The sequence below is a fragment of the Bubalus bubalis genome, chromosome 24, assembly GCF_019923935.1.
Source record: "Bubalus bubalis isolate 160015118507 breed Murrah chromosome 24, NDDB_SH_1, whole genome shotgun sequence".
Taxonomy (NCBI): domain Eukaryota; kingdom Metazoa; phylum Chordata; class Mammalia; order Artiodactyla; family Bovidae; genus Bubalus; species Bubalus bubalis.
The window spans coordinates 22,140,450-22,163,164 of NC_059180.1; the positions used below are offsets into that span (position 1 = coordinate 22,140,450).

General features: G+C 40.2%; 1 protein-coding gene and 1 long non-coding RNA gene across 4 annotated transcripts in view; one reads left to right on the forward strand and one right to left on the reverse strand.

The window, feature by feature from the left end:
• The window catches only part of METTL9 (methyltransferase like 9), a 48,234-nt gene that overhangs the window by 17,012 nt on the left and 8,507 nt on the right, over positions 1–22,715 (reverse strand). For all 3 annotated transcript variants that reach the window (XM_006061841.3, XM_025275078.2, XM_025275076.2), the window contains exons 2-4: positions 16,268–16,458; positions 12,022–12,231; positions 4,277–4,461 (exon numbers count right to left, since the gene is read on the reverse strand). In XM_006061841.3, the coding sequence (XP_006061903.1) occupies positions 4,277–4,461; positions 12,022–12,231; positions 16,268–16,458 (586 nt within the window). The remainder of the gene's footprint in view (positions 1–4,276; positions 4,462–12,021; positions 12,232–16,267; positions 16,459–22,715) is intronic.
• LOC112581801 lies at positions 13,205–22,344 on the forward strand. Its single transcript, XR_006548319.1, has 3 exons — positions 13,205–13,333; positions 13,636–13,710; positions 22,292–22,344. It is a non-coding gene; the product is annotated as an uncharacterized LOC112581801 (long non-coding RNA).

Genomic DNA, 22,715 nt, shown 5'->3' on the forward strand with positions numbered 1-22,715 from the left:
AACAAAGCTTGCGTAGGATCCTTATGAAGAAAATTTTGTTATGAAAGAACATAACTGAACAAATTAAAAGACATAGTATTATCAGCTAGAAGACTCAATACTCCATAAATTAACCTATAAATATAATAAAGGGGAACTAGGCAAGCTAGTGCTGAAGTTGATCTGCTAAATAAATAAGCCAAGAAAAATCTAAGAGGAACTGATTAGGAAAGACTAGTACTATGATATTAACATGCATGATGTAGTTACAGTAATTAAAATAGTCTGGTATTGGCACACATATAGAAGTATAAATTTTAAGAGAATAGAGACAAACATAGGACTTCATGATCAAAGGGCTTCCCAGGTGGCACTGCGGTAAAGCACCTACCTGCCAATAGAGCAGACGTAAGAGGCCTGCCAATGCAGCAGATGTGAGAGATGTGGGTTCGATCCCTGGGTCAGGAAGATCCCCTGGAGGAGGGCACAGCAACCCACTCCAGTATTCCTGCCTGAAGAATCCCACAGACAGAGGAGCATGGTGGGCTACAGTCCATAGGTCGCAAAGAGTTGGACACAACTGAAGTGACTTAACACAGAATATACATGATAAAGGTGGCATTTCAAAGCATTAGGGAAAGATTATTATTCAATAAATGGTATTAGGATCACAGAGTAGCTATTTGGAAAACTAAGTCTTTAACAAGGAGTTCCACTCCTAGAAATGTATCATCCAGACAACCTTAAACATTATTTCCTTCAGCCTTTTCCCTACATCACCCTCTCAGTGAGGTCTTTCCCTGAGCACCCTCTTTAAAACTATAGTACCTAAACCCAACTCCCAATCCCAAGAAGCCCCTTTCTTACCTTTATTGTTTATTTTTCTTCGTAACACTTATCACCAACAACATGCCATTTGTTTACCATCTGCCTTCCTCATTAGAACTAAGCTCCATGAAGACAAAAATACTTGCATGTTTTTCGCTCACTTATCTCCAGCATCACTCAGTAAACGCTTTTAAAATGATATTCTGTGGAACAGAAGTATCCCTTCCACCTTCACTGCAAGTTCAGTGTCCAAGAGCATGCTCAATCACACAGTCGGGTCCAATTCTTTGAGACCCTGTGGACTATATAGTCTGCCGGGCTCCTCTGTCCGTGGAATTTTCCAAGAAAGAATACTGGAGTGGGTTGCCATTTCCTACTCCAAGGGTTCTTCCTGGCCCAGGGGTTAATGGGACCTAAAGTGTGATGTACCAGGGAGATTTCTGGAAAAGGTTTCCCTCACTTAAAAAAAAAAAAATGTATGGGAGAAAATGCTTCTTTCTTTCCAAGGCTCGGTCATGCCTACACATGATGCCTGGCGCTGCTTCAGCCATTTTGTAACTGTGGGGGATGTCAACACACGGAAGATGAAGAAATGAAAGCAAGTCCTGAACTTCAATGGGTGCTTTCATCACTGAATTAACCAACCTTGGAATCACTCTTCTAAAATAGACTCTTATTTTTCAGTTGCTCCTTCTGTTTCTTGAAACAGATAACATCCCTATACCTACTTACACATGTGTGCAAGACCTCCCTAAGAACGCTCATTTCACTTGTCTTTACAAAGCAAACTGCCAGTATCTATAAGTACATCAACAGAGGCCTCATCAAGCAAAGTTACCAATGCCCAGCGGTGTACTGGTAAATGTTTACCAATGAGCTAGAAGAAGGGACAGTCTATTTGTAGAGTTTGCCCGTTTCCATGGTGTAAGTACTCCCATCGAGGTCAACTTCAATAATGGCCAAGTTTAACAACCAGCTCACTAAATTCCTGCCAATACAACAATCAGCTCTCCTGAGCCCGTAAAACCAGCTCCAGCACACCAGTGCTTACACGCAGACAAGGACACAGACACTTAAAAATAATTTCCTAGATATATACTTATGTGAAAAAGGGCAACAAAACTATTTATAATGGGCTTGGATTATAGAGTGAATCTTTTTCATGTCCAAGCATAGTTGCATAGACTATCTTTAGAAAAATAGTCAAGAAACCTGAACAAGATTATGAAACTGGAGTGGATGAGAAAATTCATTATATACTCTCTAAGAAGCTGCTTAACACTTTTTTTTTTTTTTAACCATGAATTACCTTTTTATAAAAATCACAATTTTAAAAAATTAAACATTACTAAATTTTCAGTTTTGCAATATATGTCTCCTTTTCTTGATTACATACTTTCCCCCTTTCTGATGTTTGAAACAATTCTAGTGAGAAGTAACCCCTAACCAGAACTGGGTCAGTACACCAAACAAACCGAAATTAGAAAGATATATCTTGCATTTTTCCCCTAAATTAATCTAAGCAATAAAACTGCTGTTGTTCAACTTTAAGACCAATCAAAAAAACTACACCAGTAATTACTTCATCTACAATTGCTTTTGTTAAAATAAACTGAGTCAAGAATGCAAAGTACACTCAGCTATCCTTAAACCAGTCCTGTATTCATGAACTCACACAGCAAGATCACTTTGTACCTCATGAGTCTTCACACGGGGTCACATGGAAATCATCAGGATCTAACTCAGAGGAAAGGAAGCAATAACAGAGTACCACAAGCAGTCTACAAAACTTATAGGTCACTAAAGGTCACCCACAGCAACAAGGCTCTGCATCTCAGGTTTGCTCTATGTCACACACCAGACCCCTAGAATTCAACAGGGTGATGCAATTCGGTGCATCCACAAGCAAGGAGTCTGTTTTCAGTTCTTTACTAGAGTCTGCCCTCTTGTCCAGTTTAACTTCCTCTCAATTTTTAGTGTCAGAAACACAAGGAAATAGATTTCATGTTTAGACTGACATTCCTTCCCCTGCTCATGTCCACCTCCTGCTATGCCAGGAAATAGCATTAAAGTTCCATCGTGTGGTTGCCCAACAGGACACAGGAAGCCCAGACCTGCCAGCTGATGACTAGTGATGGCAATGCAGCGCGATGGAGCCGTGGCATACTCACAGAGGAACAGCACCGAAACAGGTCAGGCCACTGAACTATCAGGATGACATCAACCAGGCTTTTCCCTCCCCCACAAACATAGGCGTGGTGTGGCACTCACACGTTCAAGCAGTTTTTTCTTTGCCGTGACAAAATGGCTCAACAAAGGAATGTAAAAATGGACATGCTAGATGGGGGTGGGGGTGGGGGGGGGTGGGGAACACATCTATTCTATCTATTCTCTTCCTACCTTCCTATGTCTAAAGAATTCTCCATTTTCCCCACCATCAACAACAGATCCACAAACATTTGGTAAATGTTAAAGACAAGCACTGAATTAGAAGGGACTAAGACCTGATGGGGCAAAAAAATAAGAACAAGAAGAAACAAAGGAGCAAGTGAGTGGCAACACAAATCCATGGTTATAAGCAAACTTGAGCATTATTCCTTAGGATGAAGAGTTTTACAGGTATTTGATAACTATGATGCTAGCAAAATATTACTGGACTTCTCAAGAATGCCAACAAGTTCTTAAAGAGTTTTTTGAACCCAAAGTTGAACAAGGCAGTAAAAGAGGAAAAGATTTTCAAATATTAACATGTGTTACTTACATAATAAATAAATAAATTTTACATTATTGTACAGTAACTTACAAAAATGCAAACAAGGCTTAAAGTCAAAACTTGCAACATGATCTAAAATGCAAATCACATAAGCTAAAGCCAAGTGTGAATTAATGTGACTATGGCCAAAAGTCATAGTAAATATGAGGCAGTATAAAATCCAACCATTTCTTCTGAGATATTCTTCATTCAATATTGTTAAAGAGTAAGACCATGCGACTGAAAAACCAAATGTCAAAGAAATGATACGCATTGGGATACAAATGGTCTTCAAAAGGGAAAATGGATAACAATAGCATTTATCATTTTAGGGACAAGAGATGTAAAATACAAGATAGCTATGACATTTAACAAGTATATTCAGGTAGACTAAAAGGCATCATTTACTGCTTGACTCAGCTCAAAAGGCTATTAACTTAGTGGTGAAGGCTCCATTTAAAAGCATCTTAGGCTTTTAATCTTGAGCAGGCAAATCCAGCTCAGTATTATTACCACTGCAAAGAGAGTACAAAGAAAGCACTATAAAATCCACATGAAGACAAACGTTAACTGAGGCGATACATTACACGGGTTAACTGTACTTTGTTAAATATCAGGGTATTCTAAGAAATACCAGATCACATCTAATTGTGATTGCACAGAATCACAAACACCAATGCTGGATAATAGGCCTACTAAGTGGGTGTCCACACTTACCGTTTTCCACATAGGGATGAAAAGGTAAGACCAGAGCAAGGATGACCCTGCCTCTGGTTGGCTCCAAGACACTTCTGATATCTTTTAACAAAGTCAGAGGCTGATCACAGCGGTCCAGCAAATTTAAGCAGCTGATGACATCATACTGGAACCCTGTCTTCTGCCATTCATTTATACCAAGCACTCTGGAAAAATCAAAAAGATATAAAAACCCTTAAAGACATCTTTAAAAATATTTAGATGCCAGTAAAGACTTTAATTTTGTCTTCCAAATCAAAGTAAGTTCAAAATTTTCATTTATAATTTATATTTGCAGTAATAAAATGGGCATGCAAAAGTAGACAACCATACTTCTCTAAATTTAGCATTTTATCTATTTCCAAAACATACAAAGTTTCCTTTGTACGAATTAGTATGTTGAATAAGTACGAAGATATAGGTGATAAAAATGGTTATGAAACTAGGGCATCAAATTCTTGAACATCAATTAATGAATGAAGAATTCTACTTTTACATTCACTGGGATGTAATTGTAGAATACATCATATAATCATGTTTTTTATTCCTAGGGTGCCTCCTATTTTAAGAATGGCTAGGGTGATATAAGATAATTTCCATTTACAACCTATGATCTTTTGTGCACATCGCAATGGCACCCCACTCCAGTACTCTTGCTTGGAAAATCCCATGGACAGAGGAGCCTGTTAGGCTGCAGTCCATGGGGTCGCTAAGAGTCGGACACAACTGAGTGACTTCACTTTCACTTTTCACTTTCAGGCATTGGAGAAGGAAATGGCAACCCACTCCAGTGTTCTTGCCTGGAGAATCCCAGGGACGGGGGGCCTGGTAGGCTGCCGTCTATGGGGTCGCACAGAGTCGGACACAACTGAAGTGACTTAGCATAGCATAGCATAGCATGTTCTAGGAGAGAGATACTATTTCATACTCTGGAATCTTCATATCTAAATAACTATAGAAAAAACAAAGCACAGGACATCCTGCTAAAACAGTAAGTGAAGACCATGGTTAACACACCTCTCTCAGCGCTCAGTATCTCATGCACACATAGTCACTCTCTCTCCGGCGCCTTCGCTCTCTCCCCTCCCTGCCTCCTGCACCCTAAGAACAGTTTCTAGTCCTTTTCAATGTTTTACTCACAGAGGGTAGGAGTCCTTATATCAAGAGTCTGTGTTTGTCACAGTGTTACGGCAATTCTATTAATTACTCACTCCTGCTTGGTTATATTAATCAGAATGTGGTAGGTGAGGCATGTTATGACAGAGACAGGAGCAAAAGGAAACAAGAAAAAGGACCTTTTAAACAAGTCTTTGATCACACTGAGCAGATATCTTATGACACTTCAGAACATTTTTGCATAGCAGAATAAAAAGAAATACAAACTACTCAGATGCATCTTCTTTTCGATCTATATTTTTTAAAAAACTAAAGCCTCCTCCAAAACAACACCCTGACGAACTTCAAGGAGCTAATCAGATTTCTGTCACTTGAAATAAGCGGGGCATTACAGCTCCAAAATCACTTTTAAAGGCTATTTGTATATCAATACCTTAGCCAAACCTCCAGTTTAAATTCATAAACTTGCAGAAGAAAAACTACATATCTGATTCAAAAAAACAAACAAATAAACTTAGACCTGATTACAACAAAGCAGAAGCCAAACATCATTGGCATGTTTTAATCTAGAATAATCTCACCAAATCCATCTCAGAATCACTTGAAGATAGGTAGTTTCCATGTTGGTTATTTTGAAAGATAAAAACACATGTTTATAACAGAAAATCAAAATCCTGATAGCCTTAAAACCAGGACAGTTAAAACTATATTTATAGAAGTCCAACTTCATCTTTATTTCTGTTTTGTGATTTCTACTTGTAAACTCAGTTCCACTGATAAAGACAAATTTACCAGCCCCACTCAAATTGCATGCTAGCCCAGGAATCCTAACAAGATGTTTGAATTTTCCTCTCTTATAAGAGGAAATTTCCTTATAAGAAAAATGAAAGAAGTGACTTGTCCAGGCTCTTGTAAATCACAAGCAGAGTAGAAATTACAGCTTGGAAACTCTTCTAGTAGGTTATTCAAGACAATGAACCTACTCTCTCCATATAGAGAAAGAACCTAACAATCAATCTTTGTATAAATGCTTCCACGGTGGTGGGTTGAGAATGAATGGCTATCCACTCAGTTTCCAGTATCTTTCCGTTTAAAAAAAGAAGAGTCTGAACATAAGGAATAGAATTAATTACAATATTTTCCTTCCTTTTTAAGAAAGATCCTTAACCTATAGGTAAAGCATTAAAGTCAAGCACCTTTAAAGTTTAAAGATCTTTGTTCTCTGGTGTCAAAAATGTACACACAACTCCTTTTGAACTACCCATGTATGACCTACCTGTGCAGATGTAATTCCAAGCCCATCCCTACTACCACTCTTCACCCTACCATACGCTGGTATCCTCCATCCACTCTTCACCCTGCCATACGCTGGTATCCTCCATCATCTACGAAACACCATTCAGATCACATAAACTACCATTCACATTAACTTTCAGTAAAAGCAGTCTGAGGAACTAACCATGCTGCCGAAATTATCTTCCTACCGAAGAACAGTTTTTATTTACTGTCATTTGAATTGTGGAATTCTTTGTTAGCGTACATAATCAAAACGTTATTAGGTTGGCTCAAAAGTAATTGCAGGTTTTCACTGCTGAACTCTGCCATTTGATATTGGAATACATTCTTAAATAAATGTGGTTATGTTATACATCATTTTAATGTGCACTTCTCACTTTATGGGTTTTTTTTTTTGCTAATGACTTATTACTTGCTGTTTAGATTTATTTTAGATTGTAGAAATGGTGTTAGAAAGCAAATTCAAGTGATTTTTTTATTCGTCATAAAGCAGCAGAGACAATTTGCAACATCAACAATGCATTTGGCCCAGCAACTGCTAATGAACATACAGTGCAGCGCTGGTTCAAGAAGTTGTGCAAAGGAGACGAGAGCCTTGAAGACGAGGAGCGCAGTGGCCGCCAACGGAAGTTGACAACGACCAACTGAGAGGGTCACTGAAGCTGATCCTCTACAACTACACAACTCGACACCGACTATTCTAGTCATTCACCATTTGAAGCAAATTGGAAAGGTGAAAAAGCTCGATAAATGGATGCCTCATGAGCTGACCGAAAATTTTAAAAAATCGTCGTTTTGAAGTGTCTTCCCTTATTGTACACAAGAACAATGAACCATTTCTCAGACTGTGATGTTTGATGAAAAGTGGATTTTACATGACAACCAGCTATGACCAGATCAGTGGCTGGACTGAGAAGAAGCCCCAAAGCACTTCCCAAAGCCAAACGTGCACCAAAAAACAGGTCATGGTCACTGGTGGTCTGCTGCCAGTCTGATCCACTATAGTTTTCTGAACCCCAGCAAAACCATTACATCTGAGAAGCATGCTCAGCAAATCAATGAGATGCACTGAAAACTGCCAACGCCGCAGCCGGCACTGGTCAACAGAACGGGCCCAACTCTTCTCCACACCAACGCCCAACTGTGTGGCACACAACCACACGTGAAAAGTTGAAAGAACTGGGTTACAAAGTTGTGCCTCATCTGCCATATTCACCTGACCTCTTGCCAACCAACAACCACTCCTTTCAGCATCTCGACAACTTTTTGCAGGGAAAAGGCTTCCACAACCAGCAGGAAGCAGAAAATGCTTTTCAAGAGTTCATCAAATCCTGAAGCACATATATTTTATGCTACAGGAATAAACTTATTTTTTCATTGGCAAAAATGTGTTGATTGCAATGGTTCCTTTTTGATTAATAAAGATGTGTTTGAGCTCAGTTATAATGATTTAAAATCCACGGTCCAAAACCGCAATTACTTTTATACCAACCTGATAACTGTAGAGGACTTCCCTGGCGATGCAGTGTATAAGAATCCGCCTGTCAATGCAGGGACACAGGTTCTATCCCTGCTCCCGGAAGATTCCACATACTGTAGGGCAACTAAGCCCGTGCACAACTCCTGGAGCCCATGGGGTGCGCACTCTAGAGCCCACAAGCCACCATTACTGAGTCTGTGTACCCTAACTACTGAAGCCTGCTCACCTAGAGCCTGTGCTCCACAACAAAAGAAGCCACCACGATGAGAAGCCTGCACACTGCAACGAAGAGGAGCCCCCGCTCGCTGCAACCAGAGAAAGTCTGCGTAAAGCAATAAAGACCCAGCGAAGACAATCATAAATTTTTTAAAAAACTTAAACTTAAAAAAAAGTAATTGTATAATCCATTCCTAAATATCTATGGCTCTTACAAATGGCTCTTCTAACCCAAGAAGAAAGGTATCTGTTCACGGGGTTATTATTTTCAAGAAAGTGAGTTAAGTAACAGTTTGCCTTCCAGGAGGATTTAAAGTACACCTTCCTTGGAGAAGTAACAAAGCAATCAGTATTGTGATAAATCCTAAATAAAAAACCAAAACACCAACAATGTAAAGAAAAGTTTTATTTTTGTTTTAAAAATCAAAACCACATCCTTAAATTTTACGATCAGGCTTTCTGGCATAAACAATAGTCAATGCAGAGGGGAAATCTGGCCATTTTCTGTTTTATTGATTTATTTCAAAAATGAAATCCAGAACCTTTATTAGAAAGCCAGGTTTTTGTGGGCCCATATACTGAAGAGAAACAAAAAATAGCTACCTCTCAAAAAAGAAAGAAAGAAAAAAACCATGGAAGTAAGCTAAAAGTCTGCCCGGCCATCATGGATTAGGCAAACCCTACCACTTGTCCATTAAAACCTCAAACTGCACCAAAAGTTGCCACTTTTGTGAATATGCTTTTATTTCATAGTAACAACATCATGGAGGGAGTGTCAACCAGTATGAATTCCCTATCTAGGTCAAACTGCAAAAAGATTTTGGCATGTGTATTAGGGGGGCAAGGTCAGCTTTTGTTGTTTCGTTTTGTTTTTGGCTGCTCCATGCAGCTTGTGGTATCTTAGATCCCTGACCAGGGGCTGAACCTGGATCACAGCAGTGAAAAAATATGTTGAGTCCTAACCACTGGACCGCCAGGGAATTCTCCCAAATTAAGTATTTTTTACATGGTGTACAAGTTTATCAGGTAACATAACATGTAAACTCTACATGTACTGAATCACTTAATGTGAACATCTGAAGTCTCATTTAAAATTCCATTTGGCCACTTAAGTCTCTAGAAGGGTTTAAATGGCAGGCAAGCAAGCAAAGACATGGCTCAGGGTAGGTGGGAGAAAAATCACTTGAAGACATATTTCTAATATCTTCCTCCCCATATTCACTTCAAAACACAGAAGAGAGTCAAATTAGGAATTAAGCGTGATTTAAGTCACTGTCATAACAAAGGTCAAAGCCTTGACATGGTGAGTTAATTTCTAATTGAAGGAACGTATTTCAAGTGCCACCACACAGACCCACAAGGATCTCATCTGAGCAGACTACTGGATCTTACAAATCAACCTCACACAGATAAGTCTGCTATAACGTCCCTAAGAGCCACTTAAACACTGACAGTGACAAGGACTTGAATGCTCAAGCTCTTAGGAAGGTCAATCTCCCTTACCTTTAACTCAACTTCTCAGGCTCCGCTGTGGTTGATTACACCAGAGACTACACCCTCTTCCTCCTTCCATTTGGTAAGGAACCTGCCTGCCAGTGCAGGAGACATGATATAATCCCTGGGCCAAGAAGATTCCCTGAAGGAGGAAATGGCAAACAACTCCAATAGTCTTGCCAGGAGCATTCCCATGGACAGAGGAGCCTGACGTCCATACGGTTGCAAAGAGTTGGACACCACTGAAGCGACTTAGCACGCAAAATCCCACTTACAGTAACCCTTCCCCCTCCTTCCTACTTGGTAGTCTCTTCCTCAGGCTAAAAAAATGTATGTTTTCCCCAAGTTTAAAACTAATCCTGCTCCAAGAGCTATGCTAATATGTTCTATCTCTAGGGCTAGTCTGTTCCTAAATTAATCTCTTACTTATAAACTTAGATGGGTAGGAAAGTAAGGGAGTATGTAATTGAACTTAATAGGTCTAAGGCCGGCTTCCAAAATATCCAGGGCAGCAGGTTATATACCTCTACCTATCACATTCTATACTCAGCACCTTCTTCTTCCATTCAACAGAATCCATACTGAATACAGAATGACCTTCTTCCTAAGTCTCTCAAGCAGCGGATGGTCTGAAAACCAAGATTTCTCACTTCATGTCCATTTGGAAGAATATTATTAAAAAAGAAAAAAAAAAAGATCAGAAAACAACAAGTATGGCAAAGATGTCGAGAAACTAGAACCCTTGTACACTGCAAGTGGGATGTAAAATGGTGCAGCTGCTGTGGAAAGGTATGGCAATTCATCAAAAAATTAAACACCAACTTACCACATGATCAAGCAACTCCACTTCTGGGTATGTACCCCAAAGAAGGGAAAGCAGTGACTCAAACAGCTATCTGTACACCCATGTTCATAGCAGCATTATTCACAATAGCTAAAGGTAGAAGCAACCCAAGCGTCTATTGACAAACGAATGGATAAACAAAATCTGGTATATACATACAATGGAATATTACTCGGGCTTAAAATGAAAGGAGATTTTGACACATGCTACCACATGGATGAACTTTAAGACATTATGCTCACTGAAATAAGCCAGTCACAAAAGGACAAATATTGTACAATTCTTCAAGGTTTCTAGAGTAGTCAAATTCATAGAGACAGGAAGTAGAACGGTGTCTTCCAGGGGCCAGGGGGACAAAAGACTGGGGAATCAGTTTAATGAGTATGAAGTTTTAGTTGGGAAAGAGTAAAAGGTTCTACAGATGAATGGTGATTGTGGTTAAACTACAATGTAAATATACTTAATACTATTGTACACTTGAAAATTGCTAAAGTGGTAAATTTTTTGTTACATATTTTTACCACAAATTTTTTTAAGTTTTTTTAATTAAAAAAATAAATAAAAAACAAGATTTGAGAATGTCAGGTTCAAATTAGGGAACAAGTCCCTACACTGGATCTCTCTTTTCCAAACTGTCTCTCACCTGCCTTTTTCCTCCCTGTGTGTTATGTGTTACTCACTTAGTCATGTCCAACTCTTGGCGACCCCATGGACTGTAGCCCACCAGGCCCTGCTGTCCATGGAATTCTCCAGGCAAGATACTGGAGGGAGTAGCTGTTGCCTTCTCCAGGGGATCTTCCCCACCCAGGCACTGAACCTGGGTCTCCTGCATTGCAGGCAGATTCTTCACCATCTGAGCCACCAGGGAAGCCCTTTTCTTCCCTACAGTGCCAAAATCTCAAGTTCAGAAAAACACTGCCACAGAAAGATGATTTCTCCCTCAATTTCCACTTAATTGTAAGTTGACCCTTGAACAATGTGGTTTTGAACTGCCTGGATCCACTTACACATGACCCATATTCTTCAAAGGTAAATACTACAATACGACATGGTCTGGTGCTGGCTGAATCCACGGACGTGCAGGAACTGCAGATACAGAGGGCTGACTATAATACGTGAATTAACCCCTGCGCTGTTCAAGGGTCAGCTGTAACATGGAAAGATTTTTTTAAATTCCTCATGAAAATTGTTTCTGATTTGTATCATTTAAATAAAATAATATTAAGAAGAAACACATCTAAAACCAAGAAATATACTCTCAAACATGTCTAAAAACTATACCTGTATTTCTTCTTCTGCAGCTGCCATATCATAGTTTCAGACAGCTCAGTGGCATAAATTTCTTCAAAATGAGGGCTCATGATTTTTGTGACTTCTCCATCTCCAGCACCTAAATCAAGAAGTCTATGGGTTTTCCAGTCTGGATTAATTTTAAGCAGTCTCTGAAACTGATCTGGTGAAAACACAAACATTGAGCCTCTTCCTAGCAACCTGGAAAAGAGAAAAAGGACAAAAATGGATGACTGTGTACGAAATAAGCCCTCCCACCCAACATCCACACAAAACAGTGACATGGCACCAACAGCCTTCTGAATTTATAAAATGTTTATTTTATAAGAGTATACAATTAAAATAGACATTGTCTATATGATTCATGGTTAAAAGCAAAGTTAACAAAATAAGAAACACCTCCAAATATCATCATCTGTCTCTGAGACTGCAAACAGTACACCCAAAAGAGTAGGGACAGGGAGAGGAATAAAAGGTGCGAAGGCAAGAAGAAAAATATAAGAAAATAAAAGATGACTGTGAAAAATTAAAGTCAAAATAGGAAGGAGTAATAGAAAACACATATATCGGTTTAAGAAAATGTCAGGCCAAGAGAATCAGACTACAACACTAGCCAATAACACTGAGCAGAAAAAGCAAATGGTGGGAGAAAAAGCAAATGGTGGGGGACGGAAAGCCATTTACAATATGAAACTGAACAATGAGTATAAAAAATAGGTCTAGATAATAGATTTTTAAGAGACACTAGAGAAAAGAGAAAAGAGTGGTCCTTGTGATATCAGTTAATTTGCATTTAAAAGTAGATTCATACTTGGGGGTCAGTTTGTATGTTATACAATTGGCTAGGTCCTGTTAATTCTAAAAATCCTAAAAAACCTCTAAAACTTAGTAATGTCTTTGAAAATAGAGGAGTTAAAATAGAGATCAGAGTGCTCTAAGAAAAGCAGCTACAGATCACACCAAGTCTCAAGGAAGCATCATCTCGGGAAATAAAATGTGTCCCTACTCAGAACTTGTTTTCTAGCTCTGCAATCCCAGTCTGTCTAGGGCAGGGATCCAAACTTCCCGTAAGCAGCAGGGGCATTTCTTTAAACGAAGCAGATGTTACTCAGACAAGGTAAACTGTAACAGGAGAGCAAAGGGCACCGGCTCTGCTGCCAGCCCGCTTCTACCCTTCCTCTGCAGCCTGAAGAAGCTCCTAAGGCGCCTCCTCTTCAGGACCAGGACAAGTCTGAAAACCACTGGTCTAGGAGATGGCAGGGAAATCTGTACTGTTCTGCTGCTTTCTGGAAACAATCATAAGGTACAATAAGCTTGTTATGCAGTGACTGGAAGGATGTGTGCAACTGGGTGTTCCTGGTAAGACTGGTTTCAGAAAAAAATTAAAATTATGGAGCGAGTTCCTCCTCTCCTTTCCCTTAGGAGAGGTCAACCAAACCTAATAATGTGTTTGCAGTAAACCTTCTGTCCCACAGAAATGTTAAAAAAATGGGAGAGGGAAACCCTCAGAGATATTCACCAATACAACCACCTCCCAGAGAAAACTTCAGCCCCTAAACTTTGTCTTCAACTCTCAATTGCTCCTATCTTCTAATAGGAAAACAGGATGAAAAAGGAACTGAACTTTCTGAAATAGCTACATAAAACTTCACGGAGGAACCACAATCAGAACAAGAAGAGGTAAGAGAGGTTACAAGCTTGGGGGAGCTTGGGGGATGCATGTTTCAAATGTTGGTGCCCACCTGCCATAGAACCAAAAGTAAATTGCAAAATAGTTACATGGCTTAAGCTTTCCCAATTATAAAATAACATGCTTCCCTAGCTATAGCTTTTGGAATCTAAGGACCCATGATATGATAATCATAAAATTCTAGAGCTAGAGGTCACCTGAGGTCAAAGTTCATGTCAAAAGGGCACCAGAGAAAGAAGCATTGTGCTATATCCAAAGATCATGAGCAACAGAGGCTACACCAAAAGATTTAAACAAAATCTCACAACAAAAAAATTCTAAATTCATCCAGCCCAAATGACCTTTGCCCTCTAGGGAGCACTAGGTGGGAAGAGTTTTGGGTGGTCACAGTGACTTGAGGGTGCTACTGTCATTTAGTGGGCAAGGTCAGAAAAGTCAGACTTCCTGAAATGTGCGGGGCAGTTCCAGACACTGAAGAATTACCCCACTTAAAATACCAAGACAATGACTTTGCTCAATACAAGGTTTCCAGCAAACACATACCATGGAAAGGTATGGCTCTCTAATTTGTCCTTAAGTTCCAAAGTTAGTGATGTCCACATATGCACGTGTGTGTGTGTGTGTGTGTGATAACCATTCTACGTTCTCTGGCCTAAGTTCTCTCTAGATTTGGAATCTACAGAGGAACTATACCTCTCTCCCCAGTCATACCCCCACTCCACCCCAGTCCACATGCTCAGTTATGTCTGACTTGTGATCCCATGGATTGTAGCCAACCAGGCTCCTTTGTCCATGGATTTTCCAGGCAGGAATACTGGAGTGGGTTGCCATTTCCTACCTCAGGGGATCTTCCTGACCCAGCCATCGAATACCATGTCTCCTGGGTCTCCTGTATTGCAGGTGGATTCTTCACCACTGAGCCCTCAGGGAAGCCCACAAAGGAGGTACACCTCCTTACAAATATCTTTATAAAAGAACACAGCTATCAAGTCTCTCCTTTCTTGGTTTTCCCCTTTCCCACATCAAGGAAGTCCAATATGTATCTTACTTTTTAATTTAAGAAGGTTACCATACTAATTATTTCTGTAAGAGACAGCCACTCATGGTAATAAGCTACCACCACCATGGACAGAAAGTACTAATGGGCTCAAAATTAAGCTTTCAGCTGAGAAGAGGGTGCAGGGCAGGAGATGTTTTTGTTTTATTGCGGGAGGGGGCATTGAGGGTGGATGGAAGGGGTGAGGATGGGGGTTATTTAAAAGAGAAAAGCAGAAGCACCGTAGATAAGGGAAGCCAAAGGGGACTTAGTACTGGCCCTCTGACCAAAATGTGAAATCCCAGAGCAGAGAATCTTAACCAGGGGCCAACAGGGTAGAGGCAGGAGGAAGGGTTAGAGCTTGAAATCTCCCCAAATTATAAGCGAAGTGTTGAATGTAAGGACTATTTGAACAGAGAATTTCTACCTTACATCACTTTCAAAGAGGTACAGAACCCCAAAAAGGCTAAAAATCACTGCTGTGGTGACAAGCCTGGTCCTCTCCCCCAACAAAAAAAGGCACAGAACAGAAATTCAATGCAGTGAATTTTAGAAACAAAATGGCAGACCAAGTTGTATAAACTCAATTACCAACACAAAAATAACAACTGTTTGCTGAAGCCAATTTAAGGCAACTTCATATAAACAATGAAGAAAGTCAAGGAAGAAATCTTGAGAAATGGCTCGTGGTGCCTGAAAACATATTTAAGGACCAGATGACAGACTGGGATCCAGACAAGACATTCAGTAGAAGCTGGCTCCAAACCTGAAGAGAAGAAAAAGTGGGCCCAGCCAGTAGCTGTAAGTGGTCCCACAGGCTTTTCAAGCACTGAGAACCTCTTTAGAGTTCTGGATTCTTAGGCTTTGGGGTTTGAAAAGTTGGCTGACAAAGGATAAAAATACTCCTACAGTGTCTTCCATAGATTTAGGTGAGAGAACCACTCGAGGGACAGAGAATTTCTTAAGTTTACAAAATCCTGGTGAGTCTAGACATTACATAAGAACAGAGGGAGAATCCATCACTCGAGCAAGCCACCATTTACTGTTGGGCTGAAGTAGATTAGATCCTTCCCCAGAACACCTGCTTCTGGGAAGTGTGCTTATGGCAAAGATCTTACTCTTCAGCCTATAGCTTGGTTCCAAGTATCCTGTTCCTCTCTAATAGATCAGCAGCAGGATAGGCATTACCTGGGAATGGGTTAAAAATTCTGTTGTCCACACTCTGTGGTCCCACGCCAGACCTACTGACTCAGACTCTGTACTTTAACCAGATGCCCAGATGATTTCTGTGCACATCAAAATTAGGAAGCACTGTAACTCCCATCACAGAAATACAGAACAACGAGGCTGTTTATCAAGTTATAGGGAATTTTAAAAGCAACCTGCCAAGGCTGGGCCAAGGATTTTGACTACAAGTGTTGTAGCTGTGGAGATGGTCAACACCTCAACGAGGTAACTTTTCTTTCTCCTACACCTAAGGATAAAGAAAAAATTATCCAAGATTCACTTACCCATTGATAGATGTTCTAGACATAAACAGGCTAAAAACAGATGACACGAAAGAGTGATATAATTGGATAAATAGCCAGCCCGATTTCTCAATGCTGTTGTTTAAGAAGATCTGTGTTCCTTGATCAAGGTAACTCTGAACAAAGACAGCCTGGAGTGACTCGCATAATTTCTCTCTGTTGCACACATACCACTAAAAAGAAAGAAGAATAAGAAAAATGAAAACACAGAACTGAAGCATCATCTAAAAAATCCAAAAACGAAAAACAGAAGACTAAATTGAATCTTAAGATTTCCAAATACCATAAATCTCATGGCACTTTGAGAATAATCATCTCTTATACAACCTATAAGGTATAAAATACTTCCTCCTACCTAGTTTCTGGTTTAACTCTCATTACCTTCAGGGGCAGGTAAGAGTGGAGGAAGGGTGAAGAGGCTTGCGAGTCATGCAGCTTGGTAGGTGACAGAGCCAGGCAAGTACACTGACTCCTGGCCCAAAACTTCTAGCACTATGGCCCGCTGTACCCCGAGATTAAGAAAGCTCTGTTGGCCTCTCCTTCATGGAGATTCAACGCAAGGCAGTAACTACCAACATTAACCTTGTTTTCTATCTAAAAACACTCAATGCAGTGATTTAACTCGAAGCCACCAAACAAATCAATAAGTAGCAGGATTTAATATTCCAGTGACCAGGGACTTCCCTGTAGTCCAGTGGCTAAGACTTCATGTTCCCAATGCAGGGGGTCCTGGTTCGATCCCTGGTCAGGCAACTAGATCCCACATGCTGCATCTGAGAGTTCCCATGATGCTATGAAGACTCAAGATGCCGAGTGCTGCAACTATGACCTGGCACAGCCAAATAAATACAATAACTAAAAAAAAAAAATCCAGTGACCTGATTTAGCTACCCTTTTTGTTGTGGGCTATAAAGAGACCTGTAGAAATACTGGTGTGCCTTACCAAATCATTTAGCACTGTTTAACAGACAGGAGCCAAATGTGCTTGAGAAAGATTAAGATCTTAAGGTCATATGCAAACAATAAGAAGACAAAGTAATAACACGCTAAGAAGCAGATTACCGGGAACAGGCTCTACCCAGAACATACATTTTAGAACAAAATTCAAGGACCTCAGTTGTGGCTAAAGTGTGATCTTGTGTAATAAAGTTTTCCCATCTTCACTTAGAATTAGTACACCAAGGGGGAAGCAGCCTGTGGGACGCAGCTTCAGAGTGAGCCCACCATCAAGCCCCGGCTCAGCCATTCCTGGGTGCGAGCTCATACAATCACTTAAATCTCTGAGACTCTGTAAATTCATCACTGGTTTCTGTCTATCCTGGTAGTTTACTCTGAGGATTAAACAAGTTAATGCAGGCTTATCCTCAATACAGGGCCAGACACATGAGACTCCTATAATAATAGCAATGAGATAAGGGTCCTCTAACACGGCCTGATAAATAAAAGTCAGTCCATTAAGTATATGATGAAACTGCTGAGTAGATCAGTTACTATTAGTCTCTTATCAACTAAGAAACAATTTCCCCCAATGAAGAGACAAAAGTAACCTGCTTACCCTGACAAGTATGACCACTCGTCAGCAGTAGGTGTCCCGTAACTGCTTACATAACCGATGGACCCATTTTACAGTCATCCTAAGCTCGCTAAATACTGAAAGAAATCTTGGGTAACACTGCCAACACTAACACTGATATAACCAAACAAGCACATTAAAGTTTCAGAGATTAACTCATATTTTTTACAAACTCTGTGCCCTGACTTGATACACCAAATCTTTCAAACAGCTAATGGTTTTGTGTTAATTTACCATTAAACACTTTTACCAAAACTGCTTGAACTTGATGCTCTTTGTTTCCCACTATATGACAAGCTATGAAGCTTCTTACATTCACTGCCTACACCTTTTATCTTGGTCTGAAAATGTTCGTGCTTAACCATTAACTAATTCTTAATACTCATTGTGCCTGAAGTTATGCCCCAGTGCAGGTCATAAACCATTTTTTATTATACTCCTGACCTCCTGGTTCACATTCTAAACTCTGTAATACTGAAGCCATTCTAACTTTTATTTTCTCTTAATTCGCTGAAATGACTAATCAAGATGAAAGCCATCACCTGAGTAATAGGCAATCAGGTACATTCTATTACTGTGGACAAGAAGTCATTCACGTGGAACAGAGGAGCTAAGAATTCCTTGGCACCCACTTGTAAATGGACAACCAGAACAATAATGAACTCTGACTTCCAGAACTAAGCCAAGAACTGGCACCATTAACTGCAAATAATGCTTACAAATGCCGACCCCCCCCCCAAAAAAAAAGCCTCAAGCTTTTAACAGCATTTCTCTCATCAATACTAACACATGTGGTTGAACCTTTACTGCCAGACAAATCTTTCAGAAAAGAAAATGCTTCTTGATCAGAATATGCTACAGAATAAAAAGGAGTAATGCCCTTCTCTTTAAAGATGAAGGTTGAAATACATGTTCCTCCTGACAATTTGTATGAAACAAATGTCAGTTCCACGGCAGCATTATTCATAATTACCAAAAAGTGGAACAATCCCAATGTCCATCAGCTGATGAATGGATAAACAAGATGTAATTGATCCATACAACAGAATATCAATCAAACATAGGAAGGAATGAGGCACTGATTCCTGAGATGTGAACTATGAATATTATACTAAGTGAAATAAGCCAGTCACAAAAGGCCACAGATTACATGATTTCATTTACACAAATTGTCCAGAATGGGCAGATTCAGAGACAGAAAGTAGATCATGGTTGCCAAGGGTTTGGGGAGAGGAGACAATGGGGAGTGTCTTCATGCTAATGTATATGGGATTTCTTTATCAAGTGATGAAAAGGTTCTAAAATTAAGAGAGTGGTGATGGTTGTACAACTTCGTGAAGCCTACTACAACCACTGTACACTTCAAAAGATGGATTTTACACTCATGAATTACATCTTGAAAAAACTTAAAAAAAAAAAATACACAAACATTAAAGTGTAGGTGGCTTCCAGAAATTAAAAATGGTTTGAAAATTTAAGGAACTAAGGATTTCTCTGAAACTGTGAATTTTTAAATGCAAATCTTATCATGTCACAACCCTGCTTCACAGAAGTTATGTTAAAATAATATTCAAAATACTTAATATGGCTTACAAGGCCCTACAAGATTTGTCCATTCTGTATCCACAGCCTCACCTCATGACACTCCCTATCAGCCCATAACACCCAGCCACTCACTGTGTCACAACACTGCACCCTTCTTTCTTTTTCTGGAAGGCTCATTTCCCAAAGCTGTTTCACCTGGTATTTGCTGTCTCCTACATTTCCCACTACCCTCAAGTGACCTAAGCCTAAATATGTCCCTTGAACTTCCAGACTAGGATGGATCCCCCGTTCTAATACTCTCTCACATCTCATGTCTCCTCCGTAACATTTATAACCACTGACCTGAATCAGTTCAGTTCAGTTCAGTCATTCAGTCGTGTCTGACTCTTTGCAACCCCATGGACTGAAGCACACCAGAACTCCCTGTCCATCACCAACTTTCAGAGTTTACTCAAACTCATGTTCATTGAGTCGGTGATGCCATCCAACCATCTCATCCTCTCTCGTCCCCTTCTCCTCCTGCCTTCAATCTTTCCCAGCATCAGGGTCTTTTCAAATGAGTCAGTTCTTTGCATCAGGTGGCCAAAGTATTGGAATTTGAGCTTCAGCATCAGTCTTTCCCATGAATATTCAGGGCTGATCTCCTTTAGGATGGACTGGTTGGATCTCCTTGCAGCCCAAGGGACTCTCAAGAGTCTTCTCCAACACCACAGTTCAAAAGCATCAATTCTTCAGCATTCAGCTTTCTTCACAGTCCAACTCTCACATCCATACATGACTACTGGATAAACCATAGCCTTGACTAGACGGACCTTTGTCGGCAAAGTAATGTCTCTGCTTTGTAATATGCTGTCTAAGTTGGTCATAACTTTTCTTCCAAGGAGTAAGTATCTTTTAATTTCATGGCTGCAGTCACCTTCTGCAGTGATTTTGGAGCCCCCCAAAATAAAGTCTGTCACTGTTTCCACTGTTTCCCCATCTATTTGTCATGAAGTGATGCCACCAGATGCTATCTTAGTTTTCTGAATGTTGAGTTTTAAGCCAACTTTTCCCCTGTCCTCTTTCACTTTCATCAAGAGGCTCTTTAGTTCCTCTTCACTTTCTGCCATAAGGGTGGTGTCATCTGTGTATCTAAGGTTATTGATATTTCTCCCGGCAATCTTGATTCCAGCTTGTGCTTCATCCAGCCCAGCATTTCTCATGATATACTCTGCATATAAGTTAAATAAGCAGGGTGACAATATACAGCCTTGGCGTATTCCTTTCCCGATTTGGAACCAGTCTGTTGTTCCATGTCCAGTTCTAACTGTTGCTTCCTGAACTGCACACAGATTTCTCAAAAGGCAGGTCAGATGGTCTGGTATTCCCATCTCTTTAAGAATTTTCCAGTTTGTTGAGATCCACACAGTCAAAGGCTTTGGCACAGTCAATAAAGCAGAAGTAGATGTTTTTCTGGAACTCTCTTGCTTTTTCCATGATCCAGCAGATGGTGGCAATTTGATCTCTGGTTCCTCTGCCTTTTCTAAAACCAGCTTGAACATCTGAAAGTTCACAGTTCATATACTGTTAAAGCCTGGCTTGGAGAATTTTGAGCATTACTTTACTAGTGTGAGAGGTGAGTGCAATTGTGCAGTAGTTTGAGCATTCTTTGGCATTGCCTTTCTTTGGGATTGGAATGAAAACTGACCTTTTCCAGTTCTGTGGCCTCTGCTGAGTTTTCCAAATTTGCTGGCATATTGAGTGCAGCACTTTCACAGCATCATCTTTCAGGATTTGAAATAGCTCAACTGGAATACCTGTATATAAATTGCATGTTCAGGGTCTGTTTTCCCAGGTAGACACAAAGCTCCATAAAAGGTCAGGGGCAATGACTGACTTCAGTGCCTGGTACGGTTACAGATGAACAACAAAATGTTCATCTATTTAACAATAATTGTTAAAAAACCACAGGCAATCTAACAGATAGAAGTTAGTGTTTCTAGTAAAATCCTGACGAGAACACAAGGATATCCATGGAGACATCTGCCACTGGGTTTTGTCAGTTTCTAAAACTTTAAGGTTTTTGTAAGGCCTTGCTTAAACCCAGTTCTGCAAATAGTGGTTAAGCTACCCACCCACCACAGAACTACATTAGTACAGCAAGCAGTGAAGGAAGACACAGAACGTCTACCTTATCCCAGGCACCTGGCAAAGCACTGCATGTTTCATTTCCCACCTTACAGTGCCAAATGAATGGGCTGCTGAGCACTCCCAACTGATTCAAACTCCTGTTCAGGTGCATGTGGTTTTTTAGAAGTTTTTTTTCAAAGAAGCTTCTCTTTGCTTTGTTCTTTCCAGTGTGCCTGTCTGTGAGATTCAATTCTAGAAAGAAAGCAGGACTATTCTGCCCAATTAAGACTGGATAAATGGGTCTAAGGATAATCTGATCTAGATAGTAACAGAATTACACTAAGCCAGCGTTTTTCAACCTCAGCACCATTGACATTTGGAGCTGGATAATCCTTAGCTGGGCTGTGGGATGTTTAGCAGCATCCCAAGCCAGTGCCCATCAGATGCCAGCAACACTTCCCCACCCCCCAGTCACGACAAACTAAAAGGTCCCAGACATTGTCAAGTTTCTCTGAGGGTGCAAAATCACCATGGCTTAAGAACTCCTACATGGGCTCACCCAATTCCTTTAAAGTAGAAATGCAATGTTCCTATAAAATTGTATTTGCTTATCAGACTGAGGGATAGAGTTAAAAGTTTTTCTGAAATTACTTGGAGTTCCTCAACTAGTCAGACACACGGCATATAATAATCTTTTCTTCCAAAATACAAAAGACTTGAGCGCATTAGGAAAATTAGAATTAGAAAATTATTTTAGAAAATGAACTTTCTGATTTTAGGTAATGTCAGCTGAACACAGAAGAATTGATGCTTTTGAACTGTGGTGTTGGAGAGGACTCTTAAGAGTCCCTTGAACTGCAAGGAGATCCAATCAGCCCATCCTAAAGGAGATCAGTCCTGGGTGTTCATTGGAAGGACTAATGTTGAAGCTGAAACTCCAATACTTTGGCCACCTGATGCAAAGAGCTGACTCATTGGAAAAGACCCTGATGCTGGGAAAGATTCAGGGCAGGAGAAGAAGGGGACGACAGAGGATGAGATGGCTGGATGGCATCACCAGCTCAATGGACATGGGTGTGGGTGGATTTGGGGAGTTGGTGATGGACAGGGAGGCCTGGCGTGCTGCGGTTCATGGGGTCGCAAAGAGTCGGACACGACTGAGCGACTGAACTGAACTGAATTGTATATACGTTTGTATATACA